Below are 20,705 nucleotides of genomic sequence, written 5' to 3'. Positions count from 1 at the left end.
GAACGTAAAACCCGCTCGTGGGCGGGACTTAAACACACCCAAGGAAGCCCACGCCCACCCATCCGCGGACCCGCCTCCGATACAGCAAATTCCCGTCCAGAGGTGGGGCGTCCCCACGCTTCCGCCGCGCCTGCGCAGGAAGGGCGGATCAGTGCGCGGGTGCAGTGCGGCGGTCACAGGCTGACTGCTGTGGGACGAACCTCAGTTTCCTTAGTGTTGTCCCGGGAGAAGGAACGATGGTGCTGGATCTGGATTTGTTTCGGGTGGATAAAGGGGGGGACCCAGCACTCATCCGAGAGTCGCAGGAGAAGCGCTTCAAGGACCCGGGACTGGTGGACCAGCTGGTGAAGGCAGACAGCGAGTGGCGACGATGTAAGTACCGGGACGCACGGAGTATCCCCGGACCCTATCCCCAACTTCATCTCTCGGATCTCCTGAACTTCCACCTTTCGTTAAGACTCCCTCCCAGGTTGCGATGGCTCCGAAGCGCTCTCTGTGCCCCTCAAAACGCATCAGGCATCCGGAAGTCGGATTATCCCCCTTTCCTCCTCCGCCGGCGCTGTGCCGCTTCCCTTCCCTGCCGGCTGAGTGCTGATCGCTACTTCTGAGTCTAGGAAAAGAGCTTGGCGCAGGCGCATCAAGAGCTGTCAAAAGTCTTCCGGCTGCAAGGGTAGCCAGAGGAAAGCCTGGTGGGGGGAGGTTTGGAGAGTTCCCCTTTCCGAACACTTGTCTTTGGTCGCCTTCTGTCTATTTCTCATCTTCAGCGAGGTCATAGTGATCTCTTTCTCTCTTGATAGAATCAAAGGTTTCAACCTGAGTCATACCTACAGCGCAGTAGGTTCACTCCGTCCATATTGGAAGCATTTGGGGACTGAGGAGGCCGCTCCTGGCTAAAAGCAGTGAACCCGGAGCCTTGGGGAAGGGCTCCCCCTCTACTGTGGGCAAACCTTTAAGAACCGAGAATAATCTTCCTTGGTAGATCAGACATGGGCATAGGGGTGTGGTGAAGCAAGGAAACGCTTGTAATTATTGAGGCTGTTTAGTTGTGATTTGTGAAAGTTTTCCGGGAAAGACATTGGTAGAGTTGGGCTAGAACCTGGCACTGGACCGGGCATCCTTCATGATGCTAAATAAAACCGTATAACCCTCTGCCTATCAATCTGCCTAGACTAGCCGGAGGAGTCACCAATTGGCCGGATACTGTCAAACACGTGATTTATTCTGTCTGATGCAATAGGTCTGCAACCAGCTAGAGAGCCAGGTTTATGACAGCTCACTGCATAGGCGGTCGCTGTCCAAAAATATGGTGGATTCTGTTAGGAAAGTTGATTTTCGTACATTTTAGTGTCACCCGTGTAGGGAAGGAGTTGAAGGAAGAGTTGGTAATATGAGGGTATTGGTTACCAGGAGAATATTAGTTTAGCTCAGGTATTCTGCAGATTCTGGTGGTTTGTTTGACTGTGAAATCCCACCACCTGAATCCATATGTGAAGTTTTGAGTTGCAATTGAATTAAATGGGGAGGTGGGGGGACTAGTTTGGACACTGTTTACTGAGTCAGATGTCAGAAGTATCAGATTTTATATCAGTCTAGCCATTGTAGGTCAGACGGTAAAGAATCTGCCTGTAATGCAGGAGACCCAAGTTGGATCCCTGGAGAAGGGAATGGCAACCCACTCCAGTATTCTTGCCTGGAGAATCCTGTGGACAGAGCACCCTGGCAGGCTACAGTCCATAGGGTCGCAAAGAGTTGGACATGACTGAGCGACTAACACTACCACTAGCCATTGTCCAGTTGCTGAATGACTTCAAATGTGTTGCCTAATCTCTTGGGTATAATGTACAGGTCTGTTGGAAGTTCTGTCTTGTACCTGAGGAGTGGGTATGTGGTGAGGGGATGGATTCTTCAGGGACAAGGTTGTGTTTTGGTCATCTGTGTGTCAGTACCCAGGATGTACGTAGACATATGTGTGTGCTAAGTCGCTTCTGTTGTGTCTGACCCTTTGGAACCCCATGAACTGTAGCCCACCAGGCTCCTCTGTCCATGGGATTCTCCAGGCAAGAATCCTGGAGTGAGTTGCCACACCCTTCTCCGGAGGATCTTCCTGATCCAGGGATCCAACTGGGGTCTCTTGTGTCTCCCGCATCGGCAGGCAGGTTCTTTACCTCTAGTGTCACCTGGGAAGCCCCTGCATATACATATAAGATATACGTATACAGATGTGTACATATAACCCCAGTACCCCCCCTGCATATACATACAAGATATATGTATACAGATGTGTACATATAATCCCAGTACCCCCCCTGCATATACATATAAGATATACATATACAGATGTGTACATATAATCCCAGTACCCCCCCCATATACATATAAGATATACATATACAGATGTGTACATATAATCCCAGTACCCCTCACTGTACCTGGTCCTTAGTAAGGACTTGACAAAGGTTTGTTGAAGTCTGTGTTCAGGGCACTTATCCATATGAAACGTAGTTCACGTAGTTTATTTTCTGCATATCTATTGATTTGATTCTTTTCTATTTGACATCCCTAACCAATAGTCTCTATAGCTAAGGGAAGTTAATGATTTTTCCCATTTCTGGCTGCTTGAGGTTGACATTGAGGGATCTTGTTTCAAGATTATTTTACATCTGAACCTCTGATCAGAAATTAGGGTTCTTCTATCATTAACTGCAACAAGGAGTTGCAACCCAGAGCCACATTAAGAACTCAGATCATGTTCCCTGACTGAGGACACAGCAAGCTTCATAAGGCCCTCCATTACGACTATACCTATATGTCTGCCTGTAGACCTCCGAGGTCGAGGGCTCTGTGTAGAATATAAAGCTGCTATGACTTGGAGTCAGAGCACCATATTGGAGTTTACTACATCTCTTCTAACTTCAAGGATTTGAACTGTGATTTCTGCTTTTATTTCAGAGTAATATAATGAGGACACATTTGAGCATATAATAGGCATTTGTCTCGACTACTTTCAAAGTCACTAAATTTCCATGTATCTTGAAATCATCTGCCACTAACTGCAGGAATTATCAGTTGAAGTTGTTATTTCTCCTCAACCCTATTGCACTGCCTTAAACCAGGCCCTTACACTGGAGTAACTTTCTGTTTCCCTTTCACCCCAGTCTCTGTTCAGGCCCACACCTGGGACATGTGATCCATATACGATATTTCTGTTGTGGCATTTATGTTATTTTTTATATACAGCCTTTTAAAACTAGGAATGGAATTGCTAAGTCGTAGGGTAGGCACTCTACAATCTTGCCCTTGATACTGGCAGTCCTTTTAATTTTAACCATTCTGGTGGATATATAATGGTATTTTGTGGTTTTAATTTACATTTTCTTGATAACTAAAAATATTGAGCACTTTTTCATATAGTACATGTTAGCATTTGGACAGCCTGTTTTGGGAGGTATCTGTTCAAGCCAGTTGACTAGTTTTTATTTGAGTGTCTTTATTGTGTAGGAATTCTTTATTCTGTATACAAGATCTTGTAGATTACATACAATGCAGATATTGTCTCCCAATCTATGACTTGTCTTTTCACTTTCTTTTAATGAATAGAAATTCTTGATTTTAATAATGTCTAATTTATTGATTTTTTTTCTTTTATAATTTGTGCTGCTTATGCTCTGTTTAGGAAATCTTTCCATATCCCAAAGTACTAAAAAGATTTTCCTTTTTTTTTTTTTTTTCCCTAGAAGTTTTATCACTTTACATTTCACATTTAGGTAGATTTATCTCATTGATTTTGGTATATAATGTGAGATAGGGGTCAAAGCTCATTTTTTTATGTGGAAATCTAATTGCTCATGATAAAATGCAGCCAGGTAGGAAAAGAAGGGCACTTCCTTAATCTGATAGTAGATATTTATCAAAAATCCATAACTAACATTATTCTTAATTATGAAGTATTGAATACTTTACTCCTGAGGTGGGAAACAAGATGAGGATGTCTGTTGCCCTCACTTTTCATCAACATCATGTTAGAGGTTCTGAATAGTATGAAATAAGGCAAGAAAAAGAAAGAAAAGATTGGAATAGAAGTAAAACTGCCATCTGTCCTTATTTGTGGATGACTTGTTTGTATATGCAAAACTTGAACTACTAATATTAAATAAATTTAGCAAGATCACTATATACAATATATAGAATGAATAATGCTGTTTATATATACAGGGAACAATTAAAAAGCATCTGATACCTACAAGTATATTTAATTAATGATATTCAAGATCCTTACACTGAAAACTACAGAACATTTCTAGGAGAGATTAAAGATAATGAAGGAACATGCTATATTCATTGATTGAAACTTCTGCATTGTTACTGTTTTTTAATTGTCATATTTTCCTTTTATTTCCCAGCATCTTGTACAGTGTTTTCTTTTATATTCCCAACACTTAGCACAGGGCCTTGCCAATAAGTGGGATTAAATCATTAAAAAAAAAACTATAAGTAGATATAGATTTACAGAAAGTTACAAAAATAGTTGAAGAAATCCTTCACCGTTTGCCCCATTGTTAACATCTAATGTAACTGATACAATATCAAAACCGAGAACTTGACACTGCTACCATCCATAGACCTTATTCAGATTTCACCAGTTTTACATGTACTTGTTTGTGTGTGCCTGTAGTTCTGTGTGAATTTATTGTATGTGTAGATCTGTATAACCACTGACACACTCAAGATACACAACTGTTCCATCATCACAGAGATGCCTTTTGCTAGCATCCCTCTGTATTCCATTCCCTTCCCCTGCCCTGTCTAACCCCGACAACCCTTAATCTGTTCTCCGTCTCTGTAATCAGTGTGAATAAGTGGATGAGAAAATAGTTATATAGTTTGTACTGAAGTTAAGTTTAAATTTAGTTTAGGTAAAGTTTGGCACAACTTTAAAAGAATAGCCATGTCGAGGTGCTGTCTCATCTCTCTTGTTCAGTCACTCAGTCATATCCGACTCTTTGCAACCCATGGACTGCAGCACACCAGGCTTCCCTGTCCTTCACCATCTCCCGGAGCTTGCTCAAATTCATGTCCATTGAATCAGAGATGCCATTCAACCACTGCATCCTCTGTCGTCCCCTTCTCTCGCCTTCGGTCTTTCCCATCATCAAGGTCTTTTCTAATGAGTCGGCTCTTCGCATCAGGTGGCCAAAGTATTGGAGCTTCAATTTCAGCATCAGTCCTTCTAATGAATATTCAGAATTGATTTCCTTTAGGATTGACTGGTGTGATCTTCTTGTAGTCCAAGGGACTCTAAAGAGTCTTCTCCAACACAGTTTAGAAGCATCAATTCTTCAGCATTCAGCCTTGTTTATGGTCCAGCTTTCACATCCATTCATGACTACTGGAAAAACCATAGCTTTGACTATACGGACCTTTGTCAGCAAAGTAATGTCTCTGCTTTTTAATATACTGTCTAGGTTGATTATAGCTTTTCTTCCAAGGGGCAGGCGTCTTTTAACTTCGTGGCTGTAGTCACCATCTGTGGTGATTTTGAAGCCCAAGAAAATAGTCTGTCACTGTTTCCATTGTTTCCCCATCTATTTGTCATGAAGTGTAGGACCAGATGCCATGATCTTCGTTTTTTGAATGTTGAGTTTTAAGCCAGCTTTTTCATTCTCCTCTTTCACTTTCATCAAGAGGCTCTTTAGTTCCTCTTCACTTTCTGCCATAAGGGTGGTGTCATCTGCCTATCTGAGGTTATTGATATTTCTCCTGGCAATCTTGATTCCAGCTTGTGCTTCATCCAGCCTGGCGTTTCACATGATATACTCTGCATATAAGTTAGATAAGCAGGATGACAATATACAGCCTTGATGTACTTCTTTCCCAATTTTGAACCAGTCCATTGTCCCATGTCTGGTTCTAACTGTGGCTTCTTGACCTGCACACAGGTTCCTCAGGAGGCAGGTAAGGTGGTCTGGTATTCCCATCTCTTTAAGAATTTTCCAGTTTGTTGTGATTCACAGAGTCAAAGGCTTTGGCATAGTCAATAAAGCAGAAGTAGATGTTTTTCTGGAACTCTCTTGCTTTTTTGATGATCCAGCAGTTGCTGGTAATTTGATCTCTAGTTCCTCTGCCTTTTCTAAATCCACTTGACCATCTGGGAGCTGTTGGTTCACATACTGTTGCAGCCTGGCTTGGAGAATTTTGAGCATTACTTTGTTAGCATGTGAGATGAGTACAATTGTGCGGTAGTTTGAATGTTCTTTGGTATTGCCCTTCTTTGGGATTGGAATGAAAACTGATCTTTTCCAGTCCTGTGGGCACTGCTAAGTTTTCCATATTTGCTGGCATATTGAATGCAGCACTTTAGCAGCAGCATCTTTCAGGATTTGAAATAGCTCAGCTGGAATTCCATCACCATCACTTTGTTCATAATGATATATGCTATGTTATACTACGTAGTGATGTGTACTACCAAGGCCCACTTGACTTTGCACTCCAACGTGTCTGGCTCTAGGTGAGTGATCACACCATTGTGATTATCTGGGTCATGAAGATCTTTTTTTGTATAGTTCTTCTGTGTATTCGTTCCATCTCTTCTGCTTCTGTTAGGTCCATACCCTTTCTGTCCTTTATTGAGCCCATCTTTGCAAGAAATGTTCCTTTGATATCTCTAGTTTTTATCTCTAGTCTTTCCCATTCTGTTGTTTTCCTCTATTTCTTTGCATTGTTCACTTAGGAAGGCTTTCTTATCTCTTCCTTGCTGTTGTCGGAACTCTGCATTCAGATGGATATATCTTAAGTTTTCTCCTTTCCCTTTCACTTCTCTTCTTATCTCAGCTATTTGTAAGGCCGTCTCTATCAGCCATTTTGCCTTTTTTGCATTTCTTTTTCTTTGGGATGATCTTGATCATTGCCTCCTATACAATGTCACAAACCTCCGTCCATAGTTCTTCAGGCACTCTATCAGATCTAATCCCTTGAATCTATTTGTCACTTTCTCTGTGTAATCGTAAGGGGTTTGATTTAGGTCATCCCTGAATGGTCTAGTGGTTTTCCCTACTGTCTTCAATTTAAGTCTGAATTTGGCAATAAGGAGTTCATGATCTCATCTCTGGTCATCATTTTACCTGTCCAAAGCTAAAGGACATATTGTTGCTAAAACTTAGATTCAGGAGGTCCAACTTCTGCTAATCAGAGTTAGACTGATGAATTTCAATACCATGATGTTAATTTGGGCCAGAGCACCTATGCAGGCTGATTAATGCACAAAAGAAAACAAAATGTAAGAAATTGAATTCTTCTCAAGGCTGCCAGATGAGCATTGCATCAAAGCAAAGGAAGTTAACCATTTCTGGCATAGAGATGTAGCATCCAAGTTCTTGGGAATAGAAGCTTGACTGCCTTTTTTCTAGATCCTGGTGCATACCACATAGTTTTCCTTAAATGAATTTAAGATAATTGAACAGGTTATAGTTACATAAATAATTTTCAGGTTTCTCAGATTTGTTACTTTATTTACAGTGGTATCATCCAAGTATGATACTTTTTAATTTTAGTCCCAGAATGGCCTTTTCATGGTCACCAAATGCTGGGGAATCCTATTTAATCACCAATATAAGCTGTCTACATTTGGGGCTAAAGCTCTCAGATTTCACAGCTTCACGAGGCACATCATTTAGTTCTGCCTGCAGTTCGGCCTTGGGCTGAGATCAGTCCAAAGGAACCATGATTACGAATGAGGTATGTTAATTATGTGCCTGTCTTTGGTACATTCTTGGGTTCTTTATTCTTCAGGCAGATTTCGGGCAGACAACTTGAACAAGCTGAAGAACCTATGCAGCAAGACAATTGGAGAGAAAATGAAGGTAAGAGAACCCAGTAAGTGACTGGAGAGCTTGAGCAGAGGTATTTAATCTTATTCTTAGTTAATACATAATTTCTAGCTTAGTGTTTAATTCTATGTGCTACTGGATTTCTTACCAAAGAGGGAAAGTTATTTTAAAAAGAAAGGGAAGAAGGCAGGAAGGGAACTAAGAGGCATTTTCAAGAATCAGTGACTCCATCTGCTGTCTGCAAATATGTTTTAGTCCATTCTGGCGGCTGTAACAGAGTTCCACAGACTGGATGGCTTATAAACAACAGAAATTTATTTCTTACAGTTCTGGGGGCTGGAAATCCAAGATTAAGTCACCAGCAGATTGGCGAGAGCTCACTTCCGGGTTCATTGACAGTCTTCTTGCTGTGTCCTCATGGCAGAAGGAGCAATGGAGCTCTCTGGATTCTCTTTCATAAAGGCACTGATCCCATGATGTAATCACCTCTGAAAGACCCCACTTCCAAATACCGTCACATTAGGGATTGGGTTTCAACATGTGAATTTTGGAGGACACAGATATTCAGTCTGTTGTAAAATAAGACTTGCCACACAAGTCATTCATTGTCTCTTCTGTTCTTAATAATGTGAATTCCACCAGTAATCCCTTCCAGTGATTTCTTGAGCTCAACCTACAGTGCCAGAAAGGTTTTCCTGTGGTAGATTTCAGAGTCTTTATCCCAGTGTCGTCATACTCTTTAATTAAAAGAATACACTGATATTGAGTCCAAATCCTAGATTTTGATTTATGTGACTTCAGGCACGTTAACTTCTGAGCCTCAGTGTTCTTGTCTGTGAAATGGCAATTCTAACACTAACCTTTAGAATACAATTGTGAGAACTAAAACTTCTTAATACAGAAAACCTGGCACAATGCCTAGACCATGGTAGTTATTTAGCAATTGAGAGCAGCAATGGTCGGCAAGTAGTTACTGGCCTTTATCCAAGAAAAAATTCTTCCTGTCCTGAAGAATGTTAAATTTCAGCTCAACTTTGTTTTGGCAACCAGATCAGTTCATATTTTTAATCTTTCTTCAAAAATATCGTTAGCTCTTTAATCATTTTTCATAAAACATGTTAAATGTAAGCCATAATCTGTCTTGTTTTTAAGTTGTAAACCTCTAAAATAAACCAAAAAATTATGAAATTTAGGAACCTGAACCAAGGAAGATGATAACAAAAAGATTCCCTTGGGATCCGACACCTTATCCTTCATGATATTCTGCAGCCTTTCTTTAACACTGTTTTGTTACACTTTCAAGCATGTGACAGGCTATAGAAATTGACATGGATGATAATGGTACAGTTTTCTTCCTGTGGTTAAACCCTTGACACTAAATCAGTTGAATGTCAGGGACACCAAACTAATGTTAATTTTCATATATACTTCTGCCTGAATGTTTGTGGGGGCATATATACAGATAGTGCCAACCAAGTATTTTTCTTAGCAAGAAGATGGGAGTATTTTCATTTGCATTAACATTCTTAGATCCCTAGCTGCTGGTCCTACAAGGAGTGTTCTCTCTCGCTGTCCATTGAAACAATACCAGCGGTGCTTTAATTTGTATAGCACCTGAAAGCAGTCGAATCCTTTCACATACATCTCATTTTGGTTTTGATCTTTGCTGTAAACCTGGAGTGTAAGTAGTACATTTGTTAGCCCTATTGAAAGGGTAGGAAATACCTAAGATAGGTATTGGCTTAGGAAATATAGGAGCTTGTCTAAAATCATGCCATAAGTTAGTTTCAGAGCCAGAACTTGAACTCAGAACTTGAATTTGCTCCCCTGAGGGATTATCAGAGAGCAAGAGGGCCTCAGCTATCTTAGCTACCAAATGGAACATCTTGAACATCTTGAGGTTTAGGCCATTTTTTTTTCTACCTTGGTGGTCTATGCTTGTTCTTATCAAGACTCATATTCTGATACTGTCAGACTTTTCAAAATTTAAAGATGATTTTTCTTGAATCACTGAAGGGTGTGAGTTGGGTTTTGATCGAATCCTGACTTCTCACTTTGGTGTATGGAATGTCTAATGAAAGTGAAAAGTGAAAACCGCTCAGTTCAGTTCAGTCGCTCAGTTGTGTCTGACTCTTTGCGACCCCATGGACACCATGCTTCCCTGTCCATCACCAACTCCTGGAGCCTACTCAAACCATAGCCCATCAGGCTCCTCTGTCCATGTAATTCTCCAGGCAGGAATGGGTTGCCATTCCCTTTTCCAGGGGATATTTCTGACCCAGGAATCAAAACTGGGTCTCCTGTATTCTTTACTGTCTGAGCCACCACAGAAGCCTAAATCTTTAGAAAAACATGATTTCTGTATATTGTTTTTACTTACAAAGCAGACCCTAATTCTTCTCAACTTATTTTTACATGTGTTTTCCTGAGGTCTTACAGGTCTTGTTATAATGGGCTTTGATAATATTCTTTATCTCCATTTAATTTAGGAAGAATTTGACTCTTCAAATTATCTTCTCCTTAGCTCTGGGTAAAGTTTAAAAATGATGATTTGATAGAATATTGTGAAGAAGGGTGAGGAGAGAAATCAGAAGGGAAAAATATCTAGTCATGGGTACACCCTTGCCGTTTTCCTAAGGCACATTGATTGCTCTAAACTTAGTTTTGAATTCTGTGGCTTTTTTCCTCAAAAACCATGTTTCTTTGGCTTCCTGATACATCATCATCCCATCCATTTTTATCCTGAGCCTCAGGCCTAAGGGCTGGGTTTGTTCTCAGCAGGTAGACGGGGATTCACAAATTGATACAGAGGCATCTGCCCACCGCTGGCTCCTGACCAGCACTGAGCATTTTCACATGATCCTGGGACCGTAACACTCTGTGTCCATGTCAGACATTTTCTTCTCAAGTTCCTGATACTGTCAACACTCTGACCCTGATAGGTTAAACCATCTGTCCAGGATCAGAAAGCTAGGAAGTGGCGGGATGAGGACTTGAAATCTTGACTTCTAATTTACTGATGTTTCTCCCATCTGTTGCCTCTTTTAGAGACTCTAGGTTATGTAGAATTCTGTGATTAGTTTATATGATGCATTAGTGTGGTGTGCACTTATAAAACTATGTCAGAAATGTTCTAATTAATTTTTTTCCTTTCCCATAGAAAAAAGAGCCAGTGGGAAATGATGAGTCCATTCCAGAAGATGTATTAAATCTCGATGACCTCACTGCAGACACTTTAACTGTAAGTTATCGTCCTTTCCCGGGCTGGAATTGTTCTTTTATCTTAACTTTGTTCCTGGACGAGCAAGTCCTGACACTATGCTTCATCCAGCATTGCTGCATTCTTGAATTTCTGGAGCTGGGCTGTAGCCTCATCTACCCAATCTTGATACTTGAGTATTAGAGATGAGACAGGTGGAGTGGAAAAGTCAATATTAAGAAGACAAAAAAAAAGAGCAGAAAGAGAAGAAAACAGGAGCTGAATTATGTTTGATCTATATAACTCCATTTCCACAGAGTCAGGAATTTTTCAATTTATTGTAATTCAGTATATATTCACTACACTGGGCCTAAAGCAGTACTTTTCAAGTTTTTAATCACTGAACACAAAACCTGCAACACAGAAGCGTGACAAGAGCGTAAACACAAAAAAGTAAAGTCGCTGTGCTTAAAGGGCTCACTTGGGGTGCTATTCCTGACCTGCCCTACCTGCTAAGGGTCTCCCCAAGAAATCAGAGTACACTTTGAACCCCCTGCAATAAGGAATACAAAATACGTTTAAGAGAAGTTCTCTTGCTTCTAATAAATTTGCACTTTTTCTAGAGAGCAATTAAATGTGTAGTATGCTGGTTTAATCAGGACACTGAGAGGTGCCCTCAGAAAATGCATGGCTCTCCTTGTTGTGTGGCAGAAACTAACACAGCGATATAAAGTGGTCATCCTCCAATTAAAAATAATAAAACTTAAAGAAAAAGTACAAGTTAAGGGAAAGAGCTGTTAAAGAGTTATGGTATTAACACTCCTGAGATACACGGGAATAAGAGGAGGGGCTGGAATTTATCCATCTCTGCCTCAGGCACCCTGAAAGAAAATGCCAGGGGGTTTGTCAGGCAAGACTATATATATCCCTGTGTGAGATGGCTCTCAGTTCTTTGAAAGCCTCCAGTGTCAGTTTTGAAAATGCTATCACAGGACTTGTCACTAGAGCGCAACAGGGTTGAGGCAACAGAATTTGTTCCCTACCTGGTCCTTGACTTACTGTGGCCTGGGGCGGGCTTGGCCTTGTTCACCTACAGAACCTGAAAGTCTCACAGATCAAAAAAGTCCGCCTCCTCATCGACGAAGCCATCCTGAAGTGTGACGCCGAGCGGATGAAACTGGAAGCTGAGCGGTTTGAGAACCTTCGGGAGATCGGGAACCTCCTGCACCCGTCGGTGCCCATCAGCAATGACGAGGTAGGTGGCAGCGCCACAGCTAGCCGCCGCCTTGTGTCGCCCCTCTCCGCTGGGAAAGGGGGCGGGGTGGGAGGGGGACAGTGAAAGCTGGCACTCTCGGTCTAAGAAAAGCAGGCTCTTTGTGTGTTTGCTCTGCCCACCAATTGAGAACTGTGAAAGAGTCAGATCCCCGCCTGATTGGGAAATAGCAGAGACAGCAGGTAGGTGGAGACTCCTGGCACGGAAACCTCTCCTCAATCAGGCTGCTGCCCCATCCACTGCGTGTTGCCTCTGGTAGCAGCTCGCCTTGTGGGAGGGATCTGCAGAATCAACCTCACCCCTCACCCACACCCTGCTGGGAAGCCGCAGGTTGAAGGGAAATCTGCATGATAAAAGTTTCCTGCTGAGTGGGAGCTTCCCCAGCACAAAGCGGCTCAGAGCCCAGCCTTTGTTCCCTGACACCCCAGCCGTGGCAGGGCCCATCTGTGCCTCTTTCATTCATTCCCTGGAGAACTGAACATTAAACTCTTTGAGGGCTGGGGTGGCAGACTCTGGAGGTCAGAGCCCTGAGCCCACCCTCATGTGGCCCCAGGACCAAGGAGAGCCTGGAAAAAAAGAACTCTACATTCTCCTCTGTACCCCAGGCAATGAGGATTGTCCAGGAGAGGGTTTTCCCTATATAGGATTTTCCAGGAGTCATTTGAAAGAGTTAAAAAAAAGAGAGAATACTACAGATCTTTTGGAAAATCATGATTTCAGTTCCATGGCTAGAATTGCTTCTAGGAATTTATAAATTATTTTTCTGTTGAAAGCAAATTCTGTAGCGAATTCCCTTTTCTAGTCCCTGTATACAAGGGCCAAAACCTAGTGTTTGAGTTAAGCAGAGACATCACAGAGCCCTGGGTTGTTCTTGGAGATTAGGGTTTGGAAAAATGGAGGCTGTAGACTTAAGAGCTCACGCATCTCTCTCTCCTGGTCTTGCTTCCTTAGGATGCCGACAACAAAGTAGAGAGGATTTGGGGTGACTGTACGGTCAGAAAGAAGTACTCTCACGTGGACCTGGTGGTGATGGTAGATGGCTTTGAAGGCGAAAAGGGGGCCGTGGTGGCTGGGAGTCGAGGGTACTTCCTGAAGGTAAGAGTGAGAGGTTGGTTATAAAGGTTGGTTATAACCAGTGGGGTCGGTTACAAAGAAAGAACTGCAAAAAAGAAGTGCAGAAAACGTAACACACTTAAAGAGGCCAAATATCTGCCTTTCTATCACAAACTTACTGGCAATTAGATGCAATTCTCTTTCTAAAGCAGGAGTGTGCTTATCAGCATTCCCTGGAACAAAAGCCACTAAGTGATCCTCCATAATGAATATATGTTTTGTTGACTGAATTAGAACAGTCTCTGCCTTTAAGGAGCTCAGTGTAATTGGACAGTCAGACAAGGAGCATAAGTGCTGTGTCCAGGGTGCGGTGGGAATGGATGGGCAGAGGCAGCAAACCCAGATCAGCTGGGACAGAGGGAAGATGCCTTCAGGAAAGCCTTCCAAAAAGGACATGGTAAAGTCATTTTGAAAATACTGTCCATGTAGGTTTGTTGTGCATTTACAAATAAGTCCAGTGTTTGAAGACTTCGCACAAGGAAACTCTCCCATGTACCTTGGGTGCATAATCCTTTTCCTTTGATTTGTATCTTAGAGGGAATGCTTTTCAGATGCTATGCTGAGCTCTGGTGTTAAGAAAGAGTCTCTAGAGTCGGTTGTTGGATCTGCGGTCTTTGCGGCCTCCCGTGTGCCCCCAGTTGCCTCTGGGTGAAAACACTAGCAGATGGATGTGATGGTGGCAGAACCCAGTCACACGGTGCTGTGTCTCTGCTCCCTCAGGGGGTCCTGGTGTTCCTGGAGCAAGCACTCATCCAGTTTGCCCTTCGGACCTTGGCAAGTCGGGGCTACACTCCCATTTATACCCCCTTCTTCATGAGGAAGGAGGTCATGCAGGAAGTGGCACAGCTCAGCCAGTTTGATGAAGAACTTTATAAGGTGAGTAGCCTGTGGCAGTGGAGCAGAATCTCCTTAAGGTTAGAAGTTTAATTTCGAAGACGCAGCACTGCTCTCCAGCAAGACTTCCTTGGAGGACAGAAATGTTATATATAGCGGCTGTTGAGCACTTTGGTGGCTAGTGCAACTGAGGAAGTAAAATTTTAATCTTAATGTAAATGACCACATGTGACTAGGGGCTACCATTTGGACAGTGCAGATGTAAAGCCTATTTTTTCTTTCCCTACATGGCTTATGTGATGCACTGAAATTGATCTTTAGCACCGTGAGCTTAGAAAAGAAGCTCATAGATTATTATTAAGCTTGGACGTCAGGAACTTGCTAAAGTTGCTGATCTACCCACTCCTGACCCCAGACAGGAAGCTTCCACGGGGGAGATATACTTTCCTTTGGATGGATGTAGCTTCCAGTTTATGGCACTTTCTCAACCATGAAGCATCTCAGGGTGAGCCAGAGGATTTGAGTTGAGGTACAGAAGGTCATTCTGAATCAGTCAGCTTTAACATCTGCCATCGCTCCCATCCATGCCAGAATTTCTGGTGTCTCTACTAATGGCTACCCATCACAGCTGAGTTCACTGCTCACTTGTCCCTCTCCCTCAACACCGTTCCATCAGGGGTGGAGGGTTGTGAGAGGGACTGTGTTCCTATTGGCTATTTCCTTCTTAAATCCATGTAGGAAGTAGTTAGACAAATGCTCCTGGCCTCATCTGATTTATCTATTGAGAGAGATAAGTTTACTACTCAGAACCTTCTTCCCACTAGGTCCTGTTGTTGAGTTCAGAGTTATGTTTTCATTCAAGATGCCATGGGAAACAAAATGCTCTCTCTAAACATTAATACAACCTTCGGGCCCTCTTCTTCTTCCTTTTAATGAGAGGAACATGTGTATTATCAGATGGGACCTCTTTTTATCTTTTCTCTCTTTTTTTCCCTCCCATCTCAACCCCCAAGATTGGATGAGTGATCACTGACAGAACTTTAGAAGTAGATGCCCTGCAGGTAACACCAGGGAGAAGCTTATATGAAGGATTATGAGAAATATTACCTAGCAGGTGCTCCCTGTGTTCCCTGCATTCTCTGTCTGTTATCCGGATGCTTCTTGGATCCATAGGCAGGGAGAATCACAGATCTCCATATAGAGGAATTTGGGCTGGCACTTCTTAGCTCATAACCTCAGTTCGTTAATTCTCTAGAGCAGTGCTGGCCAACAGAACTCTCTGTAGTAGTAGAAATGTTCTCTGTTTCTGTCTTATCCAGTGTGGCAGCCACCAGCCACAAGTGGCTGTTGAACACTTGAAATGGGGCTCATGTAAACCCAGGAATTAATTTTTAATTTAAATAGCCATATGTGGCTACTGGCTGTACCATATTAGACCACAAGCTCTATTGTTTTTATGTTGCCTATGAACAGCCTCACATGGGGGTTAAGTCCCCACTGTTAGTTAGCAAGGTCGTTTCCCAGATTTCCAAACGCTGGCCCAGGAGAAGTTTGCTCTCCTCTTTTTTTTTTAAAAAATTTTTAATTAAATACCACATGACAAAATTTGTAAGTGGTGGTGGGAAATCGTCTTCTTTCCCATTACCTCATACAGTTGTCATTTTTAACATTCTTTTGGTGCCTTTTTTCATACATATATTTTCTCATACTTCTATTCACACTGTATAGATTGTCTTTTTACTTCACATTGTATCAGAAGCGTTTTTCAGTGTAACTGCATGGTCTTCATAACCATCACTTCTTAATGGTTACATAATATTACATGGCATGGATATAGGCTACCCAACTCTTCCCCTGTTGAATATTTAGGGGGCTTCTGGGCTTCCCTGGTGGCTCACTGGTAAAGAACCCCCCTGCCAATACAGGGGCCAAGGGTTCAATCCTTGGGTTGGAAAGCTCCCCTGGAGTAGGAAATGCATATTTATGGGGCTTTCTTTTTTTGCTATCAGTAAGTTACAGTGAACTCTGTTCTGTATAGCTTTTTTTTCTCTTTTGCATTACTTTCTTCAGCTAAGTACCAAAGTGATTCTTCAAGGATTATAACCCTAGATTAACCCACAAGTATCAAGAGAGCAGAGACTATCTCCTTTTGCCCAGCATTGGCAAAAAGAATTTGGCTTTTACTAAATGCCTCACAAACATTTGTCAAGTGGATTAATTCATTTGCTACCAGCTCAGGTTTTATTGCATACCTGCCATCATTGGCCATTATACATCGTTTATAAGTGTTTCATTTATTAGGTAAAGTAAAAACAATATCACAGGGAATTCCCTGGTGGTCCGTTGATTAGGGCTCCATGCTTCCACTGCAGGGGGGGCATGGGTATGATCCCTGGTTGGGGAACTGAGATTTCACATGTCACATGTTGCACCCAAGAGAAGAACATAGTATCAGAATATTTTTTCTTCTTTTTGCATTACTTGATCTCTAGTAGGGACCCCATTTTGTACTGACCTGTTCACTCCCTTATCTTTTTAGCATCTCCTGCTCACCCTCGGGCAGGGATTGAGGAAAATTCATCCTCCCATCACGCAGATCTTTGTGGCTTCTTGCTTGAACTGAGGTTCTCCTCCCTCAGTCTTAACTAGTAAACATTACCCTCCTCCCACAGGTGATTGGCAAAGGCAGTGAAAAGTCTGATGATAACTCCTATGAGGAGAAATATCTGATTGCTACCTCTGAACAACCCATTGCTGCTCTCCACCGGGACGAGTGGCTTCGGCCAGAGGACTTGCCAATCAAGTATGCCGGCCTGTCCACCTGCTTTCGCCAGGAGGTGGGCTCCCATGGCCGTGACACCCGTGGCATCTTTAGAGTCCATCAGTTTGAGAAGGTGAGTAGACAGGTCAGGGCAAGGAATGGGACTCTTCTGTCTGTCTCTCCAGGGTGGTTAGTGGAGAAACAAAATCTGTCGTTCAGCCCCATCCCAGCTCCAGTCTTTTCTCTCGTTGCCCCCATCTGTGTTTGTAGGGAAGAGGCTGAGAATCGCATAGTGGAGAGGCTGGAAGACAGACTCAGGAACCAGGCGGCCTGAGTCCAGAGGCACACTCCACCACTTACTGCTGTGTAACCTTGAACTAGCTGCTTAAACTCTCTGTGCTGTATCCCTCCTCTGTAAAAGGAGGACAATCGTAGTACTGCCTCATTGGGCTACTGTGAGGATGAAACCAGTTATCACATGGCAAGTACTTAGAGCAGTACCCGGCACATTTGTGGGGCACTGTCGACACCGGCAGCCGTTCTTGCTGCAGCCCCAGCCAGCCCAGCGCAGCCCCTGTCGCTCACTGGGGGCCCCAGCCCCGCCTGACTCCCAGTGGAGTAGGAATAGGTCTTTGTTGCAAGGATAGCTCCCGCCTCAGCGTTCAGCTTATTCACCCCACCCCATCGTCCCTGTCTCCTCGGGTCTGTCCTTGCAGATAGAGCAGTTTGTCTACTCCTCGCCACACGACAACAAGTCCTGGGAGATGTTTGAGGAGATGATCGCCACCGCGGAGGAGTTCTACCAGTCTCTGGGGATCCCTTACCACATCGTGAATATCGTCTCAGGTATCTGCCTCCCTCTCCTGCATCCCACAGACACCACCCAGGCCAGTGGGGCTGCCCCACAAAGAAATAGCCCACAATCCAGTTAATTGCCCATGTTAATTAAAATATCACACTCTTCTCCCTTGGGAGCTTTTGGTGATAAGAATATCTGGGCATGATTTTTCCTCTGGGGATAGGATGTGAATTCAAGAATTCTTCAGGCTTGCCAAAGGTTTGCCTTCTGAAATAGCATCCTTCCTTCATGAATTCTAGGGATTTTTCCTTACAGGTTCTTTGAATCATGCTGCCAGTAAGAAGCTTGACCTGGAGGCCTGGTTTCCGGGCTCAGGGGCCTTCCGTGAGTTAGTTTCCTGTTCTAACTGCACAGACTATCAGGCTCGCCGGCTCCGAATCCGATATGGGCAGACCAAGAAGATGATGGACAAGGTTAGATGGTCTCTGAGGAGGCAGGCGGTGGGGCCTTTTAGCACAGAGTGGAACCACCTTATTTTGGCCTCTGGGGGACATAATGTCCCAGCGTCATGGGGAAACCTGAGCTGCTCACTCTAGGCCAAAGAAGGAATCTGAAAATGACTTTCATTGAATCAGGACTGAGTCCTTCTAGATGGAAACCTGAATCTAGCTCTGTTCTACAAGATAATTCTAGTTTTTTCTCCTCTTGGTTTTGTTCTCTGTAACTCCAGATAGAGATATCCCCATTTGTCTACACAGAACAAGGTGGAGGCAAGGTCTTCCTTCTCGTGCAAGAAGGTCTGGGTTGTAGGCTTATCTTTCCAAACCCAGTTTTCAGGCCCTCATCTTTTCCAGGTCAGGGGCTTGCAAGGGGTTGAAAGAAGGAGGCCATTGGGTAGTCTGTTCCTTCCCTCAGAGGGTCAGCAAGTCTTGGGTATAACTGCTCCATCTGGGGACCATCTCCTCACAGGTGGAGTTTGTCCACATGCTCAATGCCACCATGTGCGCCACAACCCGCACCATCTGTGCCATCCTGGAGAACTACCAGACAGAGAAGGGCATCCTCGTGCCTGAGAAATTGAAGGAATTCATGCCGCCAGGTGAGGCTCCCTGTCTTCCTCCTCTTGTGCATCTTCCCGCTCCTGCACCAAGTTTTCTTGATGATTCACGGGCCCCCAAACTCTGCCTTGTCCTCTGGTGCCAGGCACTGCAAGGGGCATGGTTGAAAAGTAGCCAGTACAGGTATGTTAGTCTGTTTAAATGCAGCTAAAATTCAGGCTGCAAAAAGAAAGGAACAGAGGAAAGCGGTGCCCACTGTTGTCTCGTGGAACTTTCCCCAGAGGTCCCTGGGCTTTGACCCTTGAGGAATGGCAGGTTATCGGGTTGACGCTTCCCTTTCAGGTCTCCAAGAACTGATCCCCTTTGTGAAGGCTGCGCCCATCGACCAGGAGCCCTCCAAGAAGCAGAAGAAGCAGCATGAGGGCAACAAGAAGAAAGAGGCAGCGAGAGATGTTGCCCTGGAGAGCCAGCTGCAGAACATGGAGGTCACCGATGCCTGAACATTCCTTTGTCCCCTCCACCAGGCTTCCACTGCCACCAGGTGCAATCTCAGAGCCTGCCCAAGGCAGGGAGCCAAGCACGCATGCATCGCCCACCGCACCTGACTGCATTACTCAAAGGGAACCATCTGCCACATACAGTGCAATGTTCTCTTTTCTCATTTGGGCATAGGGTTCATCACCAGCGACTGATGAAACCATGTAATAAAGCATCTCTGAGGGAGGCCAGGACTCTTCCTCAGTCTTCTGCCCAGGGTTTGAACCCTGTCTCTGACAGTTCCCCCTGGAACCATATTCACTTCTGCTTGTCCTGCTATATATAAGGTTGTCCATGTAGCAGAGAGCCTTTGAGGAGGTAGGGGAAGGCAGGAATAGCTTTCGTAAAGGCTCAAGGGGAAAGTGAAAGCTTTGAGTCTTAGACACACAGGCTTGCAGGGCAAGGGCAAGACCCTCCTTTGTAAATGCGCTACTGCTTTGTTAAAGCAGTTAGGTAGGACCAGCTTAGAGACCTGAGTTGATATAAAAAGCTGCATAGCACATCTGTTCCCTGGGAAGGGCTTCACAGAGAGAGATGGAGGTGGCGAGACATCACAGTGGATGAGACTATATTTAATCTCAAAAAAGCCCTTAGATTCAACACACATGGAACAGGGAGGGCCTTATTCACAGGTGCCTTTCTCCACTCATCCCCAAATGGGAGACTAACTGCCTGACAGCTTGTTGCTACAGCTCTAGAGAATCGATAGAGCCCACAGGATGGGGCTAGTGGGAACAACATTGTATTCCTTTCTCTGGAGCTTCCACCATTGGCGTAATGGCCAGTTCACCCTTTCCCTTGGGGAGGATGCTGTTTAGGCTCTTAATTTACCTGCTGCCTTTCATCTGCAATCTACAAACACTTTACTTTAATAACACCTTCTGTTAGTTTAGTGCTTCTCCCCTAGGAGCCTAAAGTACCTCCTGTAGATGATCTCTTTTATCTCTGTGGCAGTCCCAGACAGGAGGGTGGGAACGTGATTATATCTCTCCCATCACAGGGATGACAGTACAAGGTGGGTAGGGGAGATGAGAAAACGGCCTCCTGGAAGCCAGGAGTCCTGACTCCTCAGCAGGGGTTGATGCTTGCTGCGTTTCTTCAGCAGGATGAGAACAGGACTCTGGCCTGCCACGTGGGAGCTTTATTTCATTTTCCCTAGTCCCTAAGCAGCAACTTCCCCGGGCCTGCTGGAGCTTGCTTAGCACCCAGGAAAGAGGCCATGTGCTTGCTTTTCCACTGGGGGCTTGGGCTGATCCTGTGGATCTTGCTGCTGGGAAACCCCATCAAGACTGGGGCACCTGAAAGGGT

General features: G+C 43.9%; 1 protein-coding gene across 1 annotated transcript; it reads left to right on the top strand.

Annotated features, from left to right (window-relative positions):
* The first annotated feature begins 123 nt into the window (after positions 1-123).
* On the top strand, positions 124-19,584 carry SARS1 (seryl-tRNA synthetase 1). Its single transcript, XM_025288165.3, has 11 exons — positions 124-372; positions 7,786-7,856; positions 10,984-11,064; positions 12,119-12,277; positions 13,247-13,390; positions 14,129-14,284; positions 16,915-17,136; positions 17,720-17,849; positions 18,118-18,275; positions 18,772-18,901; positions 19,203-19,584. Exons 1-11 carry the CDS (start codon positions 237-239, stop codon positions 19,358-19,360), a joined length of 1,545 nt encoding a protein of 514 aa, XP_025143950.1. The 5' UTR covers positions 124-236; the 3' UTR covers positions 19,361-19,584.
* The last annotated feature ends 1,121 nt before the right edge of the window (positions 19,585-20,705 follow it).

This window comes from Bubalus bubalis, chromosome 6, assembly GCF_019923935.1.
Source record: "Bubalus bubalis isolate 160015118507 breed Murrah chromosome 6, NDDB_SH_1, whole genome shotgun sequence".
NCBI classification, from domain to species: domain Eukaryota; kingdom Metazoa; phylum Chordata; class Mammalia; order Artiodactyla; family Bovidae; genus Bubalus; species Bubalus bubalis.
Note: the sequence above shows the minus strand (reverse complement) of the source record. Positions and strands in the feature narration are given on the sequence as shown.

Coding starts and splice junctions, on each gene's coding strand:
- SARS1 (XM_025288165.3), top strand. CDS start 237: ATGGTGCTGGATCTGGATTTGTTTCGGGTGGATAAAGGGGGGGACCCA. Junction 17,137..17,719: donor GAGTCCATCAGTTTGAGAAG/GTGAGTAGACAG, acceptor CTGTCCTTGCAG/ATAGAGCAGTTTGTCTACTC. Junction 18,902..19,202: donor GAAGGAATTCATGCCGCCAG/GTGAGGCTCCCT, acceptor CTTCCCTTTCAG/GTCTCCAAGAACTGATCCCC.